Source organism: Centrocercus urophasianus, unplaced genomic scaffold, assembly GCF_019232065.1.
Source record: "Centrocercus urophasianus isolate 14NV4802_14NV808 unplaced genomic scaffold, USGS_Curo_1.0 seq_10, whole genome shotgun sequence".
NCBI lineage: Eukaryota > Metazoa > Chordata > Aves > Galliformes > Phasianidae > Centrocercus > Centrocercus urophasianus.
In genome coordinates, this window is record NW_024884142.1 from 54731815 (window position 1) to 54754518 (window position 22704).

At 37.3% G+C, this 22704-nt stretch overlaps 1 protein-coding gene across 2 annotated transcripts in view; it reads left to right on the forward strand.

Annotated features, from left to right (window-relative positions):
* RGS17 (regulator of G protein signaling 17) overlaps nt 1–22704 on the forward strand; it is a 69173-nt gene that overhangs the window by 25652 nt on the left and 20817 nt on the right. For both annotated transcript variants that reach the window (XM_042819817.1, XM_042819824.1), the window contains exon 2: nt 15252–15395. In XM_042819817.1, coding sequence (XP_042675751.1) covers nt 15277–15395 — 119 coding nt within the window. In that variant the 5' untranslated portion in view covers nt 15252–15276. The remainder of the gene's footprint in view (nt 1–15251; nt 15396–22704) is intronic.

The window sequence follows — 22704 nt, forward strand, 5'->3', positions numbered from 1 at the left end:
GAGCTGCTGACATTCCTGATTTATGCCGGAAGACTCAGGCTGACTGGCACTGCAGCAGAGGAAGAACACTTGCAAGAAAGTCCATGGAGTGTTTACATTTACCACTGACCAAGGAGCTCCAAATTTGGCCTATTGCTACTAACGTGACAAATAATAGTTTCAATATAGAAAATTAAAAGTGTTGTGAGTAGAAAAGGACTTGATCCAGCAAAATTACTCTTCTGGATTGATTAGTGTAATGCTGAGTCATGGCCTGAAAGTGATTGAGCACCTGGTGGAAGGCAGGGCTGACCCAGGGGAGCCCAGATGCATGCAGTGCACCTGAGTGATAAGAAGGGGTGGAGCCAGGATCCCACCCCTCATTTAAGGGTCAGCAGTGGAGGTAAGAGCATCTCTTGCTAGAGATCCTTGCCTGCCTTGGGTATTCTGAAGGTAAGCAGTCTTTTTTCCTTTGTTTCTGTATCTACAGCTGCTGCATTTGGGCTTGTTCTCATTTTCTGCTGCCTAGGATTGTGCTACTCTGCTGTTATTTCTGTACTTTCCATCCTGTTATAGCGTAACAATTAGAATTTGATAAGCCTGTAAGGTTGGTAGGAGTGGCAGTGAACTTTTCCAACTCCTTTGGCTCTAGAACAGGCATTAACTTGAGCAAAAGAAAAAGGAAAAAAAGACAATATTCACAGAGTGGAGATCTGTAGTATTAAAATAATTTCATTTCAAATTGTTGAAGTAACTCTACAAAACTTCTGAACTGGTATTCAAAAGTACTGAAGCATTATTTGAACAACTCTGACCAAAGCATTTCAGATGCTTGTTGCAGAAAAGTGGCTCTATACTGCACCAGGATATCCTATACCTGCTGTTTCCTATGATGCGCTTTCACTGTTGAAACCTTAGTGATACGTTATGTGATTTAGATAGAAAGGAGAAAATAGTGTATCATAGGAGATAAATCTAGCAAATACTCCCAGGATTTTGGAAAACTGATGAATCATGACATCAGTGGTGGAGGCGTCCTAATGTTGAACTGAAAAGTTGGAAAAGGGGGAGGGTACTCCAACCAGGAGGTTAGAGCAAAACCAGCAAAATCTTTCCACTGCTACCATGCCCCTTAGTAACCTATAATACTGCAAAAAATGTAGTTTTTTCTAGTGATCACAGGGAAGTTTGATTATTCTTTGGCAGAATCAGGTTAAATGTTATTTGCTAACCTGCAGCAAGGTGTAAGTACTATTTCTGTGGAATCTTTAGCATTTTTTTCAGTTATACAACTAAAAAATACCCTCAATTTGTCTACCTGCTATCATCACTAGCATTTTGTTTGTGTCTTATTTGCTAGGAAATAAATGCAGTTGCAGTTATGAATCATACCAAGTAATTCACAAGTGATTCAGATCACTGCAGGTTATTTGGAAGTTTTATTTGCAGATAAGCCTGTAAGATACCTGACAGCTTTGTGAGAAACCAAACTACTAGTACAGAATGGTGAGCTACATCACCTATGCATTTTTCACAAGCTGTTTTTTTGTACAGTTCAATTAGTTATGTTGGAGCAAATAGTATCAATGGAGTATTCAGCTTCTGAGTCTTCATCACTTTCATTAGCTAGCTTCATTCAGTTAATCTGTAATGATTAATCAACTTGAATAAAGCTCCTGGAAACATTCCCCTAACCACTTCCTGTTTGTGTCTCATTAAAACACTGTCTTTATATGATAGGGAAGGGTGGCAGATGTGTTTACATGCAAATAGAAAAAAGAACTCTCCCTTGTTGCCATATTTCTCTCCCAGTAAGAACTGCTTATGGAGTTAGCCCCTACAGGAGAAGCTCATTCCAAACATCATCATTAGGGGGACTCTCACGTGTTCATAACAGTGGCTACATGGGAGATGCTTACCACAACAAGATCATGGTTCAAAGCATACTAGGAGCAACGAAGATCATTCCCCTAGCTTTAGAGGAAAGAAAGTGCGGATCATCCTCCACTGGGAACCAGAGTTCTCTCTGGAAATGGGGAAGGCTTCTGAAGAAGATTCAGATATGCTTTCCTTTTGGCAGGAATTGAAGCTATCCGAAAAGAAGTCAGGCAGGAGCATTCATGTAGGATTCAGGAAGTAGACAACACTGAAAAATCTGACATTCTTGTTATTCTTGCTAACTTGAGCAGAAATGGTTAACCACAAGGCTATGTTGAAAGTGTGGGAAATACACAGAAATGAGCCTTGGAAACAATGTGCTTTTGAGCAAGGTATTGCATATGCAAGTGAAGGTGGAGCTTTTGTCTGGTTGAGCTACTAAAGACAATTTTGGGTAGGTTTGTTTTAATATTAAAGTAAACTTGGACTGCTGTTTGAGTCAAAATTCTTGGCCCACTAAAGTATCAGAATTAACTTTGCAGTGTGATTGTTGATGTGCAAAGGAAGTGCCCCTACCTGAAATTCTGAATGAGAAATAGGAATTTGATGCTGTAGACAGTGAAGAAAAATATAAAATGCATTTTAAATGTAGACTTGAAGCATTCAAAATTAATATGCAGTAGTGTACAAGTAATGCAGATGTGGTTGCCTAGCATGGAAGAAATGACGGAGCTGTGTTAGAATATGCTGTTAGGGAGAATATGCAGACATCAAGGATAAAATGATGAATGCAAGGTGACAATCTGACTGAGTGCACAGGAGATAGTTTGCTATCAGTCCTGGACAGCGCTGGAATAAAAGATGACCAGGTTATTAGCTGCAAATATATGGAATCTCAGCTGTCAGTTGAATGCTGATGTCACACTAGTGTAGTGCTGGAAGTGCTAGAAGTCCCTCAGATGGAGAAGCAGCAGACAGTAATGCATAACTAGGAAACAGGGTTTGCATGTTGGTCTTTTCCTCTGTTAAAGGACAACTAAACAATGAACAGAAAAGGTGATACTCGCAATACAGCTGGGGAAAACTGTTCCTGTTAGAGCTGTCATCACTCATACCTTTTCTTTTACATCAGCTCTCCTTCCTTCAGAAGAGGCTCCAGGTGGAGTTTCAGAGACCTCTGCCACAGAGGGTTCTGAGGGTGCCACACTGGCCGCATCACCCCCATTAATTTCCATATCCATAAATTCTTCTGGGCACTGTATGGTAGTTCTTCTCCACCAGTTGTCTCCAAATATAATTGAGTAACTCTGCTGGGATTTATCATTCTTCTTGCCTATAATGTGTTATGAAGGCACTTCAAGAGGTGTTTGTTAGAACAAGCAAGGACTAGGAGATTGGCATTAGGCATGCTGACATATGTCAAATGTGCTAAGAGGAAAAGCTGAGCTTTGACTTTCCAGTTCTTCATTTACTGAATATGCCAAAACTTTGCAAAAGTCATAAGTCAAAAATAAAACAACATGAAAGCATCTTTAGTTTGAGAGCTCTTGAAACTAAGCAGTGTTCTCTCTTATTGAGAAATGTTGTCTTACGTGTCCCTGTGTGAAGTCTCTGTTCTTAGTTATCATTGCACTTAGTTGCACATCTCCTGTCAAGAAGTACGTTGTAGAGATCTGAGGCTACACAATTGTGTTGAAAATTCATCTTTTGCCTCAAAGAATATTTTCATTTATTTGGCTGGAACAAACAGTGATTTTTGCTTAGTAAAAAAGTTAAAATGTCAAAGGAATCTGATTCACATCTTGCAACCTTAGAAACCATCCTCCCAAAACAACTTTGTGTCTAATACTAAAAATGCAGGTAGGTTTCCAGTAATTAAAATTAATTCCAGAGTTTCCCAGCACTCTTGCACATATCTTTTAAATAATGGAAACAGTATCTAGCCCTCTAATTACTCTAGATATAACTTTTTTATGATTCGGACAGGAAACAACTTAAGTAGATTTCACTGTCTAGAGGCAATACAGTTCTTTATGCAATGCGCTCTCATTTATTTAAACACTGTGCTATGTGTGATGAAAAGGTGCTAAGGAACTTCTCTCATGGAATCTATAGTCTAGCAGTAAAAACAGGAGGGCATCAAATAGTCTGCGCTGCCAGTGGGCATGGAGTTGGTAGGAGGAGGAGTGTTATACCAGACACTGTATCAAGATTTGTTTAGACAGCTGTGAAGACAGCGTTCCAAGAGATGTCATCTGTTGATCTTTCGGGTGCTATTTATCCAAATAATTCCACTCTACCTCTTTGCATACTCAAGTGCAAAAGGTATTTGAGTGTCTTACTGTACAGTAACATAGTTGATGATTGTAAATCAGATGATGCTAAGCAAAAGATTAGAGTTTCTAAGTATTCCAATTTGACTAGATGTGACACCTTCATACCAAAATTTGTATGTTCCCAGAGATTAGAAAGGTTTCAAGTTTTCACAGCATGTTTTTTTTTTTTTTGTCCCATCCATTTGAGAATTAGGATTATTAATTTTTAATAATGGCGTGATAACTAGACTTGGGTTATGGTAAATCATGAAGGTTATAATAAATCATGAAAGCAGAGTAGCTTCAAGTTTAAATTTTCTAAAAATAAGGCGTTGCGTATCTTGTATACAACACATTTTTGAAGTTCCCTTATAAGTGGTCTTCAGAAGGGTTTTCTGGCTTTTTTTTTTTTTTTTTTTTTTGCTCTTTTTTTAGGTAGCAAATGATTTGCAATTCTTTTTCTCTTCTTCAGCTTTGAAACAAATGCAATAGCGTCGCAGCATTTCCTTATCACACACTGCTTCAAGAATAGCATCATACTCTGAGAGGGGGAAAAAATATTTTCTGGAAAATTACTTACTCTCGGCGCATGAATTCCAAATTCAAGTATCTTTTTCCAAGAGGGAAAATAGTGGATTCTTTCTAGATAAACCTATATTTAGCATTTGTACAGATGCTAAAATAGTAAACTAAAAAAAAAAAAAAAATCTATATTATTGTTGTTTTTCTTTTGTTCTGAAATAATATGAATATTGTCCATACTGCACTAGCTATCAAATTCTACAGGAAGGCATAATTTATTCTTTTCAGTTGGCAAACATGGAATAACGTGGGTAGCTTGTTATGAAAATTTGTTTACTAGTATGGTTGGAAATCTGTAGTTTTTAAAACTGGTGTTTAAAAAGTGACCATAGGAAGATAAATGATGGGTGAGTAAATCATAATTGCTTTTGTTTTCTTTGTTTGTACTTCCATATATTCCTTCTGGCACACAGCATGCTAACTTACTCCCCATACTAGCTTCAGAATGTCTCAAGCTCCCTCAGTCTGGTATTTTGTGAATCTCTGAATTTAGAGATACCTGTTCAAATGTTAGGCCTTCTGTGTATCGTTCAGACATTTATGCTGTACCGTTCCATCACACCACTGTGATTAGGAAGAGTGATTGTGCTACAAGGGTCCACTATCTGACATTGTAATGTACCAGCAGCCACATCAGTTTGTGGTGGTAGGAAAGTGAATTTAAGGGAATGGGGAAGCCCATCCTCCCAGATAAGCTAGCAAGTCAGAAGTTAACGGGGACTAAGGCAGTTAAGGCAAGTGCTCAAGCAATGAGACATTCAGAGGAGCTTGTCTTTTTCTATTTGTGAATCCTTCCAGCAAGGAAAGGGATTAAACAAGTATGCAAATAAAAAAATAAATTAAAAAAAAAAAAAAAAAAAAAAAAAGCTTGAAGAGCTTCATTACTGTGAAAGTCATCGTTGTGTTCTTTTTTGCTGTCAGGAAAAATTGGAAGGAAGCAGCTTCAGGGCTGTAACTGGTGGTTTCCACTGCCCAGAGACGTGTAAAAATGTGGAGTGTGCCTCAGCTTTTCTATGAGATCCAAGCAGAGCTTTTACATTTTTGACCAAAGTAAATGTTGTTGCTGAAATGTTTGTTTTGTTGACATATACGTAGCTCAGGACACATGGAAATTGAAAGCTGTGCATCTATTTTTGTGTACCTCCATGCAAATACCAGAAAAGTCTCCCATACAAATACTGGTGCTTTTCAAGTCAAATAGTTGATACTGCTCTAATTTTTTTGCTCCAAAGTGGTTCTAACTCAAGATTTAGTGAAATAAACCCATGCTTTCTGTCAGATTTGTTCATTTTTCTCTCCATTTACCCATTGCCCTCAGCTCCCTTTTTTACTTCAGGCTGTTTTTTTGTTTGTTTGTTTGTTTTTGTGTTGTATTTGCTGACTTCCCACCAAGAGCAGAAAGGGAGAAAAGAACTCCTCTGAATGACTGCTCCCATGCTTGTGGCTGTGAGCTGGGGAGTGCATCTGTTTCAGAGATTTGGAGTAACCCTGAGGAAGTCTGAGGACACAGTGCTTGCTGCAGATTTGGCACATTCACAAACTGCTGTTTAATGAGGAAAAGACACTTTATAAGTGGGAAATCCTTGCATGTGATGCTGCATGTAGGACACAAAACTTGGAAGCAGCAGATGGTAAAGTGAGAGTCACTAGGAGGAATGTGTGACTAACAGCAAGGGAAAGCATCATCCAACACAGAGCAAGATAGACCAGCAGAAATGCAGGAGTTCCGGCAAGAAGCCTTCTCCAAGTATGGAAGTAAAAGCTGCTTCTCTGGAAAGAGATAAAGAAACTTTGTTGAATTTTTTGTGGGAAGAAAAAAAAGGCAGATGGAAAGGGTCTAAGGCATCTATGTTAGGAATAGTGCCTGAAACATAAAAAGCTGATACTCAGCATTAGGAAAAAAAAAAAATCATGAGGTTTGTTTATTTTGCTTTCAGCCTAATATCTGGGCTCACAGGGAGCTGATACACTGCAAGACAAGACTGGCATAAGAACTTGTAATTTCAAAAATTACCATGGTTCTTATATGATTCCCTAATTTAAAAACACACAATTTATAGAACATCTGATTACAGTTTGTAGTGAAGATTTGGCTGACAGTGGTAGGTTTCTTCCTAGAGCTTCAATCTAAAAAATTAATGGCAACAGAATCATTCAGAAAAAAATCAATGTCTTCCTAAATTGAGAATTAGTTATATGTATAAAAGCATAAAAATTAAGATGTATTTAGCATGTTGCAACCAATCTTGAAGGAAGTCTAGTAAAAAGCTGTGTTGTTAATGATATGAATGACTGTTAGTCCATATCCAAAAAATGAGTCAGCTATCTACAATATACTCAGGTAAGGCTGTGATTATGATTTTGTTCTTTGCAAAGCACTCTTGTCATATGCAGTGACATTGCACTGATGGTGTAGAACCAATCCTAGTACCAGTAAGCACAAATCATCTTTATCTAGACAGTCACAAAGCAGCAGAAAGATCTTGTCAGCTGGAAAGATAACTAAGAGATTGGCAGATGACAAGGAAGGGATGGAAGGAGATCCCTTCTATGTCATGCTAAATCATTCCTTGTACCTTATCAGATTCTAATTATAGACCCATCTTTTTCGATATATAAAGACCTGCCTATGACAGTCAAACACATAATGAAAGGCTTGACGTGACAGAGATGTAATTATAATAATGCTGAGGAATAGTAGTGCCAAAAATCTGAGCCTGTTGTGCAAGTGAGCGGGTAGTTACCCACACCAAGGGCTAGAAACCAAAAGCCCAAGCTTCCAGGGACTGCAGCTACAGACTTGGGATGGTGGTGGGGCACGCTATAGAGTAATAGTAGTACACTATCACACAGATACAGCAGGTACTCTTAAAACAGAATTAACAGCTAAGGAAGAAATCAGAAGAGAGAAGTTTGCTGTCTAGAGGAACAAGAAAGGTAAATGAGCAGAGAAAATAGCAAGGTGGTATCAAGGACTGCTAATAGCACAATGCAATGAGGGAGTCAAGGCTTTAAACTTAGTTCTGTGATTCTAAATACCAGCATGGTAGGAAAAAGCACATCCCCTGCTGTGAGCAGAAACTGGTTTCCTTTCCCTTTCTCTAGTCAGCAAGCATTAGCACCAATCAGAGGAGCACACATACTAGAAGCTTGCTGCTGTTCAATGAAAGCATAGCTTGGAGGGAGGTTGGGATTGGAAGAGGCACAGGAACTAATGTGTATATGCGCAACCCGAGCACTACTTTTTTGAGGGTAAATATGTCAACAACCTTCCCCTGCTTTTCTTATTGGCAGATACTTGCTGCAGCAGGATCTTATTAAGCCTATCCATAGTGTGCACTTGCATTAAACTCCCACTGTTCCCAGCCATCCAGAAGGATGCTAGATGCCTAAACCTGTTGCTCCTTCCTGCCAGCTTCTGTTCCCTTCCTCTTTTTCTGCTGTGCTAACAAAAACCTCTTTCTCTGTCACACCAATCTCTTGAATGTTTTTATTTTACTTTTTTCTTTTGTACTTTTGATGATGTGTGAGGAAAGGAGGGTTGAAACACAGAAGGATCCAGTTAGAGGATATCTCAGAAGTCAGTCAGCAAGCCTAAAGTCAGCATGATGACCAAGTCATGTTATTACAGGAGACCTACTTTACAGAAGCCTCCTTGAGGCTACTTCTGTCTAAAGTTGAAACTTCCATTTCTGGAAGGAATGTGGGGGGTGGGGGGAAGTACTTGTATGAGGATGCAAATGTTCGTTTTACAGTGAAGAATGATGATTTTCTTCATTTCAGAGGCTGGAACCATGTCCGAAATGGTTTCATAAAATCCGTTTTCACTCTAAAGCCATTTTTCTAATGCCTTCTTTGTTTTTCAGTTCATAGTAACATATGCATTATAAATGAAATTTGTGTGATTAAATGCTGCATCATTTATGTACAGTTGCTGCTGTTTCTTGCCTGTGGAAATTTACCAGTGTGGTCTTAAGTGCAGAAAATGAAGTTCACCAGCATTGAAGCTTGTTGGATAATTTCCTTGCACATACAAATATTTTTCCTCCTACATTTGCTACAAATTCTACTGACCCTATAACTTTTCTTGATTATTATTATTTTTTTTTTCACTGAAACTTTACAAAATCTGTGCAATTGATATCACCAAAAATGACTTCTTGCTTTCCATACAGAAAATTGGCTTTAAGCACAGATAAATACATTTAGAAACCAGAACCCTAATGCTTGCAGTAAAGCTGTTTGTGTTCTCTAGTGTATCATAGTGTCCTTTTATGATGAATGTCATGGACTTTAACAAGCATCTATTTGATTTTTTAGCAACAAAGAAAGTAATTATTTTCTCTCTGAGGAGAATATCTTTGTATCTTTCAAAAGTGTGGTGGCTTCATGTGTCTTAAGTCAGATGCAACCATGCCAGCTACAATGGCGTAATAGGAGATTCTCAATAGCGTAATAGGAGATTCGTTTTTGAGATGTTAAAAACAATACATTAAAAAAAAAAAGATTAAAGCTTTCCTGATGAGTTTTCTTTTTCCTTTTTATGGAATCTTTCTGAAGGCTGTAGAGTGCTCTTAATCATTTTTTTGTCATAGTTTTGGTCACCTCATAATTTTGGTACAGCTCTTTAAAAAGCCCATACAGGCATCTCAAACTTTTCGATAATGTATATTACTGTCAGACTTAATGTTTTGTTTCTTAGCAGTAGCATCTGATTCAGAAGTACAAATGCATATCTAGTTGATGAGTATTGTAGAAATTTCAGTTGGGCTTCCTAAGTTACTAAGTTCACCACAAAAATAATAAAAAGAACTCTCAGAAATCCTTTATGAGCACACAAGATGCCTAGAAAAGTCATAAAAAGAGTATTACAGTATGCAAGGAGAAGATTTCAAAATGTTAGCCAAAATTGCAGTTTTAAGTTAAATGAATGTTCATAGAGCAGTGCTCTATTCTAGTGACATGTTTAGTGTCTTTTTAGGACTTAGACTTGGTGCAAAATATCGTTGGTTTTTTTTTTTTCTTTTTTTTTTCTAAAGAACATGGGAAAGCAAGTCTGTTAAAATTTGGAGTTACATTTCAAAGTTCTGACATCTGCTGTTAAACAGAATGGTTTCTAGAAATCAACTTTGATCTTTCTTTATGAAATGCTTATTCTTCACAACAGAAATATTTAAAACTTTCCATATTGCTGTAATTAATTAAAATTTTACAAGTAAGATACGTTCAGAGTAATTAAGGTGCAATTAAGGTTCCATTGTTACCAGTAGTTTCTAATACTCTTTAATGGACTATAGATACATTGAAATAAGTAAATGGAGCCCAAGGTAACTCAATTACATTGCTTCTTCTGGTAACCTTATTTTACTCTATTACTTTACATTTATTTATTTGTGAAATATTGAGTGGTTGTCAAGATCCAGTGCCACAACAGAGAATATATCTGTGTTAAGGTATCTCAGATAGAGAACAAATGTCATTTCTTCATGAAGCATGTATAGGCAGTCAGTAGCACTTCAAAAGATAACTTTCTGCTGTCTTGATTTCACTATTCACTCAGTATTGCCAGGAGCACGTGGAAATCTTTATAGCTCATGGACATTTGATAAGATCTTTCAGTAGTACCCCTTAGACACTCCCTTAAATGAATGAAGAGAGCACAGATAAAAGACTGAGTGTGAACAGCCTTTATATTTCGTGTAACAGCACAAGCATCTGTGAAGATCAGTAGAGTTGTATCTGGGGCATGTATCAACTGGTATAAGGTCTGAATTTATCTGAGCAACACAGATGATGTTTTGGTTCCTTAACTGGAAAAGTTAAAAGAAGCAAAGCAATGTAGAAGAGCTGATGTGCCAGATCACTTAAGAAAAGTATTTTAAGAGCTAAGTTTCTTGCCTGCAGACTAATTTACTCTCTATATCCTTGTAATTAACTGCTCCTTTCTGAGGTGAGGTGATTTTATTCTTTTATTGCAAAAGTTTGACAAAAGACAGATTGCTTTAACAAATTCTACTCCATTTCTGTCCTGAAAACTAAGCTACTATGTGTCCTACCTGCAACAAAAGACATAATGTTACTTGCATGCTGTACAGACATAGCGCATTTATCTGCACCCTCATAGGATATCCCTTTTTCAAAACAGACATTAGGGTATAGCTTGAGAAGATATGATTAAAAAAAAAAAATAAAAAAAAAAAAAATCAGTCCCTAATGGAATTGCAAGAGGTTTCTATGACTTTCCAGAACCTGAGCTGTTCCAGTGAATGCTGTTTCAATCCTGAGAGGGGAACAGAAAAGGTTACAGAAGGGTCGTGTACGTAGGAAAGTTACAACACTAGCAGATAGAGCTGGATGGGGCAGTGCCAATAGTAAAGTTCAGATAATTTGAAGGGCAGTACTGTCAGGCTGTTGAGGACACCAAACAAACAAATGTTCTTCTTTCATTAGATGATGGATATCAACAGAGCCACTGTAATGATGCTGCCTGTGCTTTGTGCTGCAACTAGCATCTTGGGATTTTCCCAGGAAACCATTTTAAAACCTAAGTATAAAGAGATGGAGAGACAGAGAGGTGGAAACAGAAGAAAAAATACAGGTGGAATTCAGAAATTACCTTCTTTTCATTTACTAAAGGCAGTGTATAGAATTTGACTGCACTCAGTATTCAGTGGGACTTCCCAGTTAAAAATGTAATAAACAAAAGTTTTTTGTCAATTTTTCAAGCTATCTTCCCAAGTTACACATTATTCTGTGCACAAGGGAATTTCTCTAGTAATTACTCCTGAGTACCCACAGGAATAAATGTTAATTACACCACTTAAACGCAAAAATAGATCCTTGTGCCATCAGTTCCATGACTGACAGGAAGCCTTACTCCAAATTTCCAGGTTGTTTTTTTTTTTGTTTTGTTTTGGTTTTTTTTTAGTTTTCATATTCCTCTTGCACTGCAATATTGAGGGTGCACAGAGAGCTGTAGGGACTTTCTTGCTTTGAAGTTTATATGAGCTACCTGTCTCATAACAAGTATAATAAGCGCTTGCTGTATCCTGGAGTTACTTTCCTCAGCTGAAGAGTAGAGGCAGCAGATGTTGTGTGAAATGAAATCCTCCATGACTACAGTGTTGCTCTGAGGGACATAATATCCACTCATCCCCAAGAGAATAAATCAGTCAAGCAAAATAGAATACTGCTGTGATTTCTGATCAGCATAAATGGATATCGTAACACTATTAATACACCATGCCACCAAACAGGCTAAGAACCAGGTGCAAAATTGGCAGAAGAATCTTGAACCTGTGTTGTGATGGTCTGAGAAATCATAAAGATTATCAAGGAGAAATACTGCTTCTACTAGATAAAGGTCCACCTTCACCACTAGGCAATATTGCCAAGCTAGAGAAGAATGAAAATGTTGAAAAACATAAAAAGCAAACTGATATCTTGGTGACCTATATGTAATTTGTACCATTGTCCTAGAAGATCTAGTTAATATCTGGTCACAGTATTCTTCGTACTTTTGTACTAAATTTGGAATTGTTTTCATTAAAATAGTTTGTTTCATTAGACTGGCTTGCTGAATTAAAGATTCTAAATGTATTTGTCATACCTTGGAACAAGGCACCAAATAGAAATCCTCTGTCTGTGATTCAGTTCCTGAATATACTCAAGTATGAAGATATTCCTGCTTCTGCATCATAAATAAGAATCAAATACAGTCTGGCATAGATGACATCTGATATTTGGAAATACAACATGAAACCTAAATATTATGAAACTAAAGTTTCCGCTCAGCCTACTTCATCCACAGTAAATGTATTTATTGTTTTGCACCATGGGGTGGAATTTTCACATTCCTGATAGCTTTAGATTAGAAGAGCTTTAGAAAAAGCTCTTTAGAAAAGCTTTAGAAAAAGATGTAATGCTAGTTATAACAAAGGGCTGATATGTGGTCAGGAACAGGATGCTTCATGGCTCATACTCAGAGGATAGCAAGGTAAGAAGTACCACTTTAATGACCAGCTAGCTTGTGCTCTGAGCATCCTTGGAGAACACCATGTGTCCAGAAATGCTTTGCACTGAAGGTCCATGATTCCTCACAGCACCATCTAGTGCCAGACTTGCAAGACTCTGTGGAGGTTGGATATGCAATCAATGGTAGAAGTTGCTGGGCAAGGCTGAGGACGTGGACCACCCCTGTGAAAACACAGTTCTCCCTCTGCCCCAAGATATGCCTGGCAAGGTGTGTTGAGAATTACAGTTGTGGGTTCTACGTTTATGCAGCTGAATATCTCGTATCTGTTCCATTTGATGATCTGGATTAATTTTAAAATATGTCTGCAGTTTTATCCCATTCATCACGTGCCTGCACGAGTGCTGCTGCCTGCACCCTCAGGTGAGGAAATGAGAGACTGTGGGCTCTGCAGAAGCAAAGGCAGAGGGTCATCTATCTCAGCAGCAGCTTGTGCTATGTTAAAGTTATTTTAAAAGTACTGCAAAGTCACAGTTGTCATCAATATGTCTGAATGGATAACCTTTATCCTGCCACCTTGTATTTATAATGAAGCAGGTTTTAGCCATTTTTCAGCAATGGTAATAGTACTTTTTATATATCTAGCTAAAAATGTGTAATAAATCACAATAATCTCCCTGGTTTCTGAAACTTATATGTCTTTGTGATTATATGGTAATGTTGTGAGAACCTCTGTCTTACAAGAAGCGAATGTTCCCTGTGAAAATATCTGGCTTTAATTCCTTTACCCATAGTTATTGCGCCTACTGAATTAAGTACTACTCACAGCATGGCACGGCTATCTATGAAATAAATTAAATGCATCATGCATAGTCAGCAGAAGTTCAGCACTGCAATTTAAAGAAAGTGGCTTTATGCTATCCTTATCTAAGTTATGCTTTGTGCTGCAGTACTTCTCCTTTGCTTCCTAACTACTGTAGAAATACAGGTGTTCTTCCAGTTGTGTCTAAGTATCTCATGTTAAGAAAATGCAACGGATAGAAAAACAGGATTTTTTTAAAATGTATTTTCAATCTTTAGTAATTCAGGAACAGTAATAAATAACATCAATAACCTAAGTAGGTAGTGAATTCTGGAAGTATATCTGAATGGTAGAAGTGCTGGGGTTTTCGTTCCACTTAAATAAAAACCATGTTGTGTGAAACAAATATAAACTGATTATTCACTGTTTAGTTTAACTAAAACACTGTAGGAATGACTCAGCTTTTCAATATATGCTGAAATGTTAGCTGCACAAGAAGTTGAAATGAGCACCAAACCTAAGTTATGTAGCATGGGTTCAAGTTCTAAGGCTTAATGTTTTTTGCTACAAGCCATGTAGATGCAAATCCTCACAGCTGCTGTTTGAATGCATGTAGAAGGAGTACGGATATACTGCTGTATGATATACCCCAGTGCCAAATTAACTTGAGCCCACCTTTCCTCAACACTCCTGGCTGCTGCAGAATGCCCATGGGTAGGAGCGGAGCATATGCTGCTGACACCATGTCCTCTCCTATCCACATTTGCTTAAAACTGAGCTGCTTCCTACAGAAAAAAATGTTTTTTTTTTTTTTTTTTTTTTTTTTTTCAAAGACAGAAGTACTACATTTATTCTAATTTGCATTTGCTTGTAGTAACTGTTACTCTGGGAAAGCAACAGTTGTTGTAGAAACATGTGAACCATTTAGAATGACACTGGCATCTAAACTTTCCAAAGTAACATAACCTGGCAATGGATATTCTAGCTTAGTGATGCATGGAATACTACTTCCAGCTGTATAGTGCAGGTCACTGGAAAGAAAATTACCTTGGCCTAATGAAATCTGGGAAAGACCAGCAATGAGCAAAAGCAAATCTTCTGACACCAGAAATAGTGCCAAAGCTGGCAGAGTATATTGGAAATACATATTTATTTTTCCTTTTATTTACAGAAAATAATTCTCAAGTAGAAAACCTCTCAGACATGTTGTAATCTTGGCTCATTATTAACAGACAGTCATTACTGCCCATGTCAATTTCATTGGTCTGACATAGACCAGTGAAGCCCATACTGACTTTAATTAATTAATTAAAATCACTTTCTAACTCACGTTTAAAGTGAATAACCATCTTGCCAAAACTTTAGTACCATGGAAAAAGCTCTGATATTCATATTGCAATGAACAGCTCAGACTCTAGCAAGTGCTACCCGAGCTGTGTAACTTGGTGTTCAGCGGAGTGTAGCAGTTCTTTTAGTCTATCTGAAGTGATAGGAACAGATGTGATTGAAAGGCACAGTAGTATAAGCTTATCACCGAAATGTGGTCTTCTGGAAACTGCTTTTCTGACAGAACTATGACCTGGATAGCAGAGTTGATGCTCACATGCTTCTGTTACCACAAGCTGTGAGTATTAATAAAATTAGAGGATATTATAGAAATGTGAATGTACTTTATGACGGTCTATAGTAATTCTGTACATCTCTTATGTCTGTGTTCTTATAGCCGCTTGGGCACTGAAGTAGCTGAAATGAGAAAGAGGCAGCAGTCACAAAATGAAGGAACATCAGCTGTGTCTCAAGCACCTGGAAACCAAAGGCCCAACAACACATGTTGCTTTTGTTGGTGCTGTTGCTGCAGCTGTTCATGGTATGTCCTGTAGTATATTTGGTTCCATATCCACAACAGGTAAACAATGAGGATGGCAAGTGCCAAGAACTGGGAGCATGCAAACTTTTGGGAGAGGATTGCTGCCAAGATGCACAATTCAACATTTTACACAAACACACACAAAAAAACCCACATTAAATCATTCCCTAATTTGGCTGGACATCTTGTGAGGGGGAAGAGGAGAGAATAGTAAATTCAAGCTGTATTTACTCTACCTAAATCATTCTAAATGATAAAAAATCCATTAAAAAGCTAATATATGTGAGACTTCATACTGAATATTCTATATTTTGCATTCAAAATATGCGAGTTTTTTTTTTTTTTTCTATATTTTCTGCTATTTCTTTTTTATATTGTAGTTCTCTGCATTCAGGAGGGAAAAAGGGAGGCCTGCATTACCAGTTAGTTGTTAAATAATTTATAATTTGGAAATTTGGAATCACAGGATTTAAATTCTACTTCTACCAGTGACTGGTATATCAAAATTTTAGAGGAAAAAAAGGCTCAGAAATTATGTTTGCTTGTCTATTGCTGAACAAAGAATTGGCTTGGAAAGTCAAAGAATTAAACACAGTTTAAGAAATAGCCTTCAATTCTCAGTATCTTGAGAGACATCAAGTCTTTACTTCTTACTGTTGTGAATGTTTAATGTTGACAGATAAATTAATTCACTTGCACTGCTGCTCAGGGCCTGTGCATCCTATTACCTATGCAGTTCAGTCTCTGGAGTGACCATTCCTCTGTGTATCTATATTATTTTCACTTGAAACAGCCCTCTTCCTCTAATATAAAATCAGAGCCTATTTGCTCCCAGTACATTTAAAAACATACACAAGTAGATATTTGGAACAAAGATGAGCAAATGCTCATGCTTTTATCAAGATATTTTGTTGTGTGTTAATTCCATACAGCAAAAAGGTAGAAGTGCTTTAATGGAAAGAAAAGGAAGAATGTTTTGCTACTGTTGTTTTCTGCTGTGTTTTAAGTTTAGCTGTACTGTTACAGACCAAAAGTCCATTGAGCTCAGATTCTTACCTCAAGAAGTGACTCAAGGAGGCTAGATGGGAAGGGTAAAAGAAGTGAACATCCACCTCCTTGTCCTTATCCCAGCAAACCTCACAACTTCTGGGAATCAACAACTTAACGACTTCCTAACCCAGAAGTTTTATAGCCCTTGATGAATTATCCTTCATTAATTTTTCTAACTATGTTCTGAAGTGACTTCCTGAACTCGCCTAAAATTTTGGCATTTCAGGTATTCCTTACCAATATATTCTACTTTTGACCTGTGCTCTGTATCATCTGTTAATTCTTTTTTTTTTTTTTTTTTTTTCTACTATGAGAATCTACTATGAGATAATTTCATTTGATTCTTCTTTGCTATGATTCTGAGGAACAGGGAATTTTATTCCTAATGATCATTTTTTAAAATGTTCTGTTGTATCCCCTTTCATCTATCTTTTCTTCCATAGTCTTATCTACAATCTGTGGTACAGAAATTGACCCAGTTCTTTATACTTATCTATTTGCTGTCTGTCCACCTACCTAGTGTCTTTCTATGTACATTTCCTATTCTACTGTCTCCCATGTGACATGTGACCAGAATTTTTGCAGTAGTGTAGATAGGAGTACAAAAAATGCTTTTGCTGTAACACAGCAATTTTTTGTTTGTTCTAGTTTTTTTATTATTCCTAACATCTTGTTTGCTTTTTAACCATCCCTAAAATTACACTTTCATAGAATCATCCATCCTGACTGCAAAATCCCTTTATTGAATAGAAATAGAATTCAACCTTGTGCATGTATAGCTAGGGTTGGATTTTGCCTTACATACGGGAACATGAAAGATTGTAAAAGTATGTCTAATTTCTAAAATTTATGAACATTTGGTTATATTTTTTAAGCATGCTACAACTCAAGAACCCTTATTTGACAAATATACTGTTTTGAAGCTTTCATGAGTTCTGTTACCCTTGAACTGCCTCTGCTACTGGGAATGCAATACCATTAAATATTTGAATGGATTATGCATACTAACCCTAAGAGCGGTTATTGCTTTAAAAGATAGGACGTCCTTTCAGCTGCTTTGGTAACTGTTTCTGCTGTTTGATATCCTATCTTTCAGGAGTTCAGGGGGAGTTGAGTGCTAGTTTGTTGTTGGGTTGGTTGGTTTGGTTTTGATAACATACATTAGTTTGAAAATGCAGAAATCCTGTCAATTTAAACTAATTTTTTTGATTAAGTCAAAACAGTTAGTCAAATGGGATAATGACATTGCTTTTATTTTCTAAAATCAAAAAGAGAAAATAGATAATGTCTTTCCCAATTCTGTCTACTATGATTCTATAGAGTAAACCCCAGAAGAGGGGAGATAGGACAAAACTTTGAAAAAGGCAATGTGAAATGTTTCAGAATCAGAGTTAAAGCAAATTGGTTCTAGTTCCAAATTTGTTTGGTAACTGTGAATAATCCACGTGGTGTACAGATTACTGTTCTTTCTCAATCAACTTGCCTTAATAAAATAGAAAAAAATACAAAACAAACTTTGCTAGTCATTCATTATACAGGTGATTCTCGGTAGGTAATTCACCACAGTCACAATATAAGAAGTTTAATCAATCATTGTAACAGCTTCTCTGGACCTATTGTAATTACTTGCTTTCTCTAGTTCCACAAGTATTTTGAGTAACCTGAATTTCTCTGGATACCAGTTTGGAAGTGTAGCTGAGTTCATTAATGTGATGATAACGCCCTTGCTGTCAATAGCAAGATAAGAAGGCTTTTCTTCTGTTTTTCCTTCAGCTTCTTTGACTGTGGACAACTCTTATATCAATATTCTTCAGTGCTTCAACTTCCTCACTATTCACAGAAAGGGAGGCGGTTTATAGCAAGAATCATTCACTTATATCTATTTGAAAAGTTAGTCCAACAGTTTGTATCTCCATACAAATCACTGCAATTCTAAAAGTGTCTTCTGTAAATCATGTGATGTTTGTTTCCTTTTTTTCCCTACCCTGTGTTAAAATCAGAATAGACATTAAGTCTTCTGTTTGCATAACAGTATAGGCAAATATTGGCACCTTTGTTTGAGGAAATAATACCTTGCCTAATAGAGCAAGCAACAGTTTGGATCCAGAAACTTTCAGCACATCTTTTTATAAACAGTTTCCTCTCATAATTCCTTCTTGAAGGTAACAAGCAATTGGAGCACATTACCATTATTGTTTGTTAGCCCCACAGGCAACTGAAACTTGCCCGCCCTTCCTTCCTTCCCTCCAAGTGGGTTGGGAAGAGAATTGGAAAGGTGAAAGGGATAAAATTTGTAGGTTAATTGCAGTTTAATAAGTAAAGCAAAGCTGCTTACACAAGCAAAGTAAAACAAGGAATTCATTCACTCCTTCCCATAGACAGGCAGATGCTCAGTCATTTCCAGAAAAGCAGGGCTCATCATGCATAACACCAGAAAGATGAACATCTCCCTTCTTCCTTCTTTCCCCCAGTTTCATTGCCATGTGACATCATATGTAATGCGATACCATTTTGGTCATTTGGGGTCAGCTGTCATGGCTGGATCTCCTCCCAACTTATTGTGCACCCACGGCTTACTTGCTGGTGTGACAGTTCAAGAAACAGAGAAGACCTTGACCTTGCTAGTGTAAGCACTGTTCAACAACAACTAAAATTTTGGTGTGTTTTCAACACTATTCTGTCCACAAATCCTGAACACAGCAACATACCAGCTACTTTGAAGATAACCAGCTCCATCTTAGATAGACCTAGTAAATCCATTGTCACAGATAATTGTCAGTAGAATAAGTTGCTCCATTTACAGAGCAGGTCTGATCATTAAGGTTTGCTCACATTGGCTAGATGGAGATAAGCAGACTCTTTAAGATGGCATTTAATTCTTATAGGCATGGTCGGAATGTTGCTCAACTGGATTAAGCTTTGAGCTGGTACCTTAGTGTCAGTAGCTAAGGTACATCCTTAATGGAGATAGTACAGTGTTTATAAAGTCATCAACAAGAAAAGGTTATCCAATCAATTGAGGCAAGTATTTCCCTCTGGAGGTCCTCCTGTAACGCATTTCTCTCTCTGTTGATTAGATGTAGACTTTAGGTGTTTGCTTCAGAAAGGCTGCCTCATTAAAGCATCGAGAATTTTAGCACAAATCTCACCCTGTGTCTTAAACCCTACAAAACACCATTCCCATAAAGAAGAAAAGATTTCTTCACTAGGCATAATTGATTTAGGTAGTTTAAGAGTGGCAAAATTTGCCATAGCTCTCCTAGAAGGACTGTATAATTTCCTCAACTGCACTGTCTCCAGAGAGCTAAACTATTAGTATTTAGTGCTATGGATTTAGTATTTAGTGCTATGGACTGCTTTGAGCTCAGCCCAGTGAATGAAGGGTGGAAGCCCATTATTTCACCCTCTTTAGTGATTTGCCAGTTCTCAGAAACTCAAGGCACTAAAATGGGGACATTGTGTGTTTTTATTTTGCTCCCTCTTTTGTTTCTCACCTAGACAAGGAAATACGGCTGTTTGTCCTCTTCATTTCATAAGGTGCTCAATGAATTTCAAAGCTTTGAAACACTCTCATGCCTGGTAATCTCTCTCTTCTTTCACCACACACAGGAAGGTTCAGGAGATGTCCAGCATCTGCCCTGCAAGAGACTTTTTCAGTGCAGGAGCTTGGGAACATCAAAAAGCTTCCTTGGAATAAGTGAAGCTTATCACACAACCATACCTGGTTCTGTAGCTTGTTTCAAAGGTCTGAGCTGCAAAGTCTTTTCCTTAAAAGGAGCCATTAAAGCAGTTGCTGAGGGCTCTTGTGGAAGAGGTGCTCATATGCCTAACAGTCTCTGAGTTGTGCCCGCAGAAAAGTTATGGCTGCCATTTGACTTCTTGTGACCCTTTTGTAACTGGTTTCCCACACACAAGAGATCTCAAAGAAGATAGGGTATTTGCCAGCTTGGAAGAAAACAGGAGTTACTGTTGGCTAGAAACCTTCCCCTTCTAGCTCTTAAAACTTGCCCATAACTTCTGTGGGTTGGATCTGAAACTTCTTCCTGAAGGCTTTGCTACAGAAACATTTTTCTTTATTAAAGGGAACATTTTCCTTGCATGGGTTTAGTAGTTGACTTAGAACTACAAAAAGATATTTGTCACTTATGCCATGAATGCAAGGTGGCAGATACAGTTCTAAGGACTTATTTTAAATTATATTAATATATTTTTTTCTCTATGGGGTTCAATGTTTTTTTCCTTCCAACTAATAGATAGCATGAATGGTACTCTAAGTAAAATAAAATAAATGAATAAAATCCTTCACATCTCTAGTACTTTGAGATGAATAATAGATTTCCAGCATGTTCAGCATTTAGTTTGCTATTGAAAAATTAAGTCTAAGCTTTGCATGACTCTATACAAGGTAATCCTTGGGGTTATAGTTGTTGCTGCTTCATTTTGTTTAACTATGGTAGAAAGACTGGAGGGGAAGGAAATAAAAGCAAACAACAACAGCAACAAAAACTCCCGGCACTTTAATGCATTAAATTATACCCACATGTTCTGAAAGATGTGGAAAACAAAATCCGTATTCTGCTTCTGTCTGCAGCAGTTTTATGCTAGGAGCAAACTGGAGGGGGTGGGAGGGACATGACGGGCTGGTAAACCAAGGCTTCGGGGTTTTGTTTAAGCTTTTAGCAGGGAAAAAAAAAAATCTTTATATTTGAAGCAAAAAGCACTCATTTTGAAGAACTTTTTTTTTTTTTTTTTTTTTTTTTAATGTATCTAATTTTTAAATTCTTCTTTTCCTCCCTGAATGCATAGGCTAACATATCTCAAACAGATGTACTCTACTCTCTGCATTCTATTTTTTTTTTTTTTTTTTTTTCCAAAACATCAGAGCTGAGAAAAGCAAATGTGTAAAGGTGCACTGGGAATTAGTGTACACTGCAGAACATGAGAGTCTAGATTACTGCGCTCTATTTTACTGAAACAGGTGTCATCTTTTAAAGTATTTAACAGAAAAAAATGTTTCACTCTAAGTGTTTTTATTCTTTCAAATATTCCAGGACTTCCTTCAGTTTTTATAATTTGTGGTTACAGAGGTAAAAAATGAAAACATTCCCCTTCTCTCATGGAGTATAATTTATCTTGAGGGATAGTGGGCTTAACTTGCTTGGGAACTTGTGCTTTGTGCCTCTATGGACAGCCTAGCTTGCTTTGCCCCAGGTTATCACATTGCAGTGGGCAGCACTGGTGCTTCCTGAGGATAAAAGCACTAGGTTTCCTGACAGGTAGAATTTAACACTGGAAAAAATCCATTACATAACCTGTCACACACAGTATAAAGCAATATTTTAGAAAACTGGTTTTAAATCACCTTGTCTTTAAGTCCACTGATCCTGAGTGGCAAGGCCATGAGAGAAAGCTGCCCTGCAGACATTTCTTTTGTCACAGGAATGCACCACGGGGTGAGCTTGGGGCAACGACTTAAATGCATAGTGCTCAGAAATGAGCCTCTCAGTGATCCCTCAGCTACTTTAAAATAAGAAATCTAAATTCTTAGCATTTGGAAAAACAAGCAGAAGACACTCTAAAAATAAATAGCTTGTCAAGTGTTCTTTTCATACTTTTGTAGAGTATGTTAGTAAGTAAAGCATTTCTTTTCTCTTTAAAGCAAAAGAAAGAGATGATCTCTAGAGCTAAAACATCAGGGAGGAGAATCCTGTATTCCTAAAGAGTATGATATTTAATAGGCTCTCTCTTCTTTATAATTGAGACAGGGCCCTTCCTGCAACTCTGTGAAGCGGATGCGAAATGATACTGTTTGAAAGAGGGGAGCGTTTTTCTTCTACATGAATAATGCCACAAAGTGCAGACATATGACAGAGGGGTTTTCAGGTATGCTAACGGCAGCAAATTTCTCCAATACATTTTTTTCCTGCATCCACTTCTAGAGAGTAACATTCCTCTGCAAGAAATCAAAAGACCAGCAGCAAACAAAAAAGACAGCAGAAATAAAATTTACAAAGTAGAATTGAATGTAAAATCATCTAAAGGAGGTTAAAAATTCAGCAGTAAAATCTCATGAGAACCTGCCTCTGTCACTTTGGAGCCCTGTTCTAAAATGCCCAAGTTTGTCTTATCTCCCCTAGTCAAAAAGTAGTCTAGAAATCCCTATTTTCAATACCATCCATTGTCTTTTGTCTTTCTGCGTGTTCTTCTCAGTCCCCTGACATCTACCTCCAAAGACCACTGCAGAATGCCTTGTGCAGCT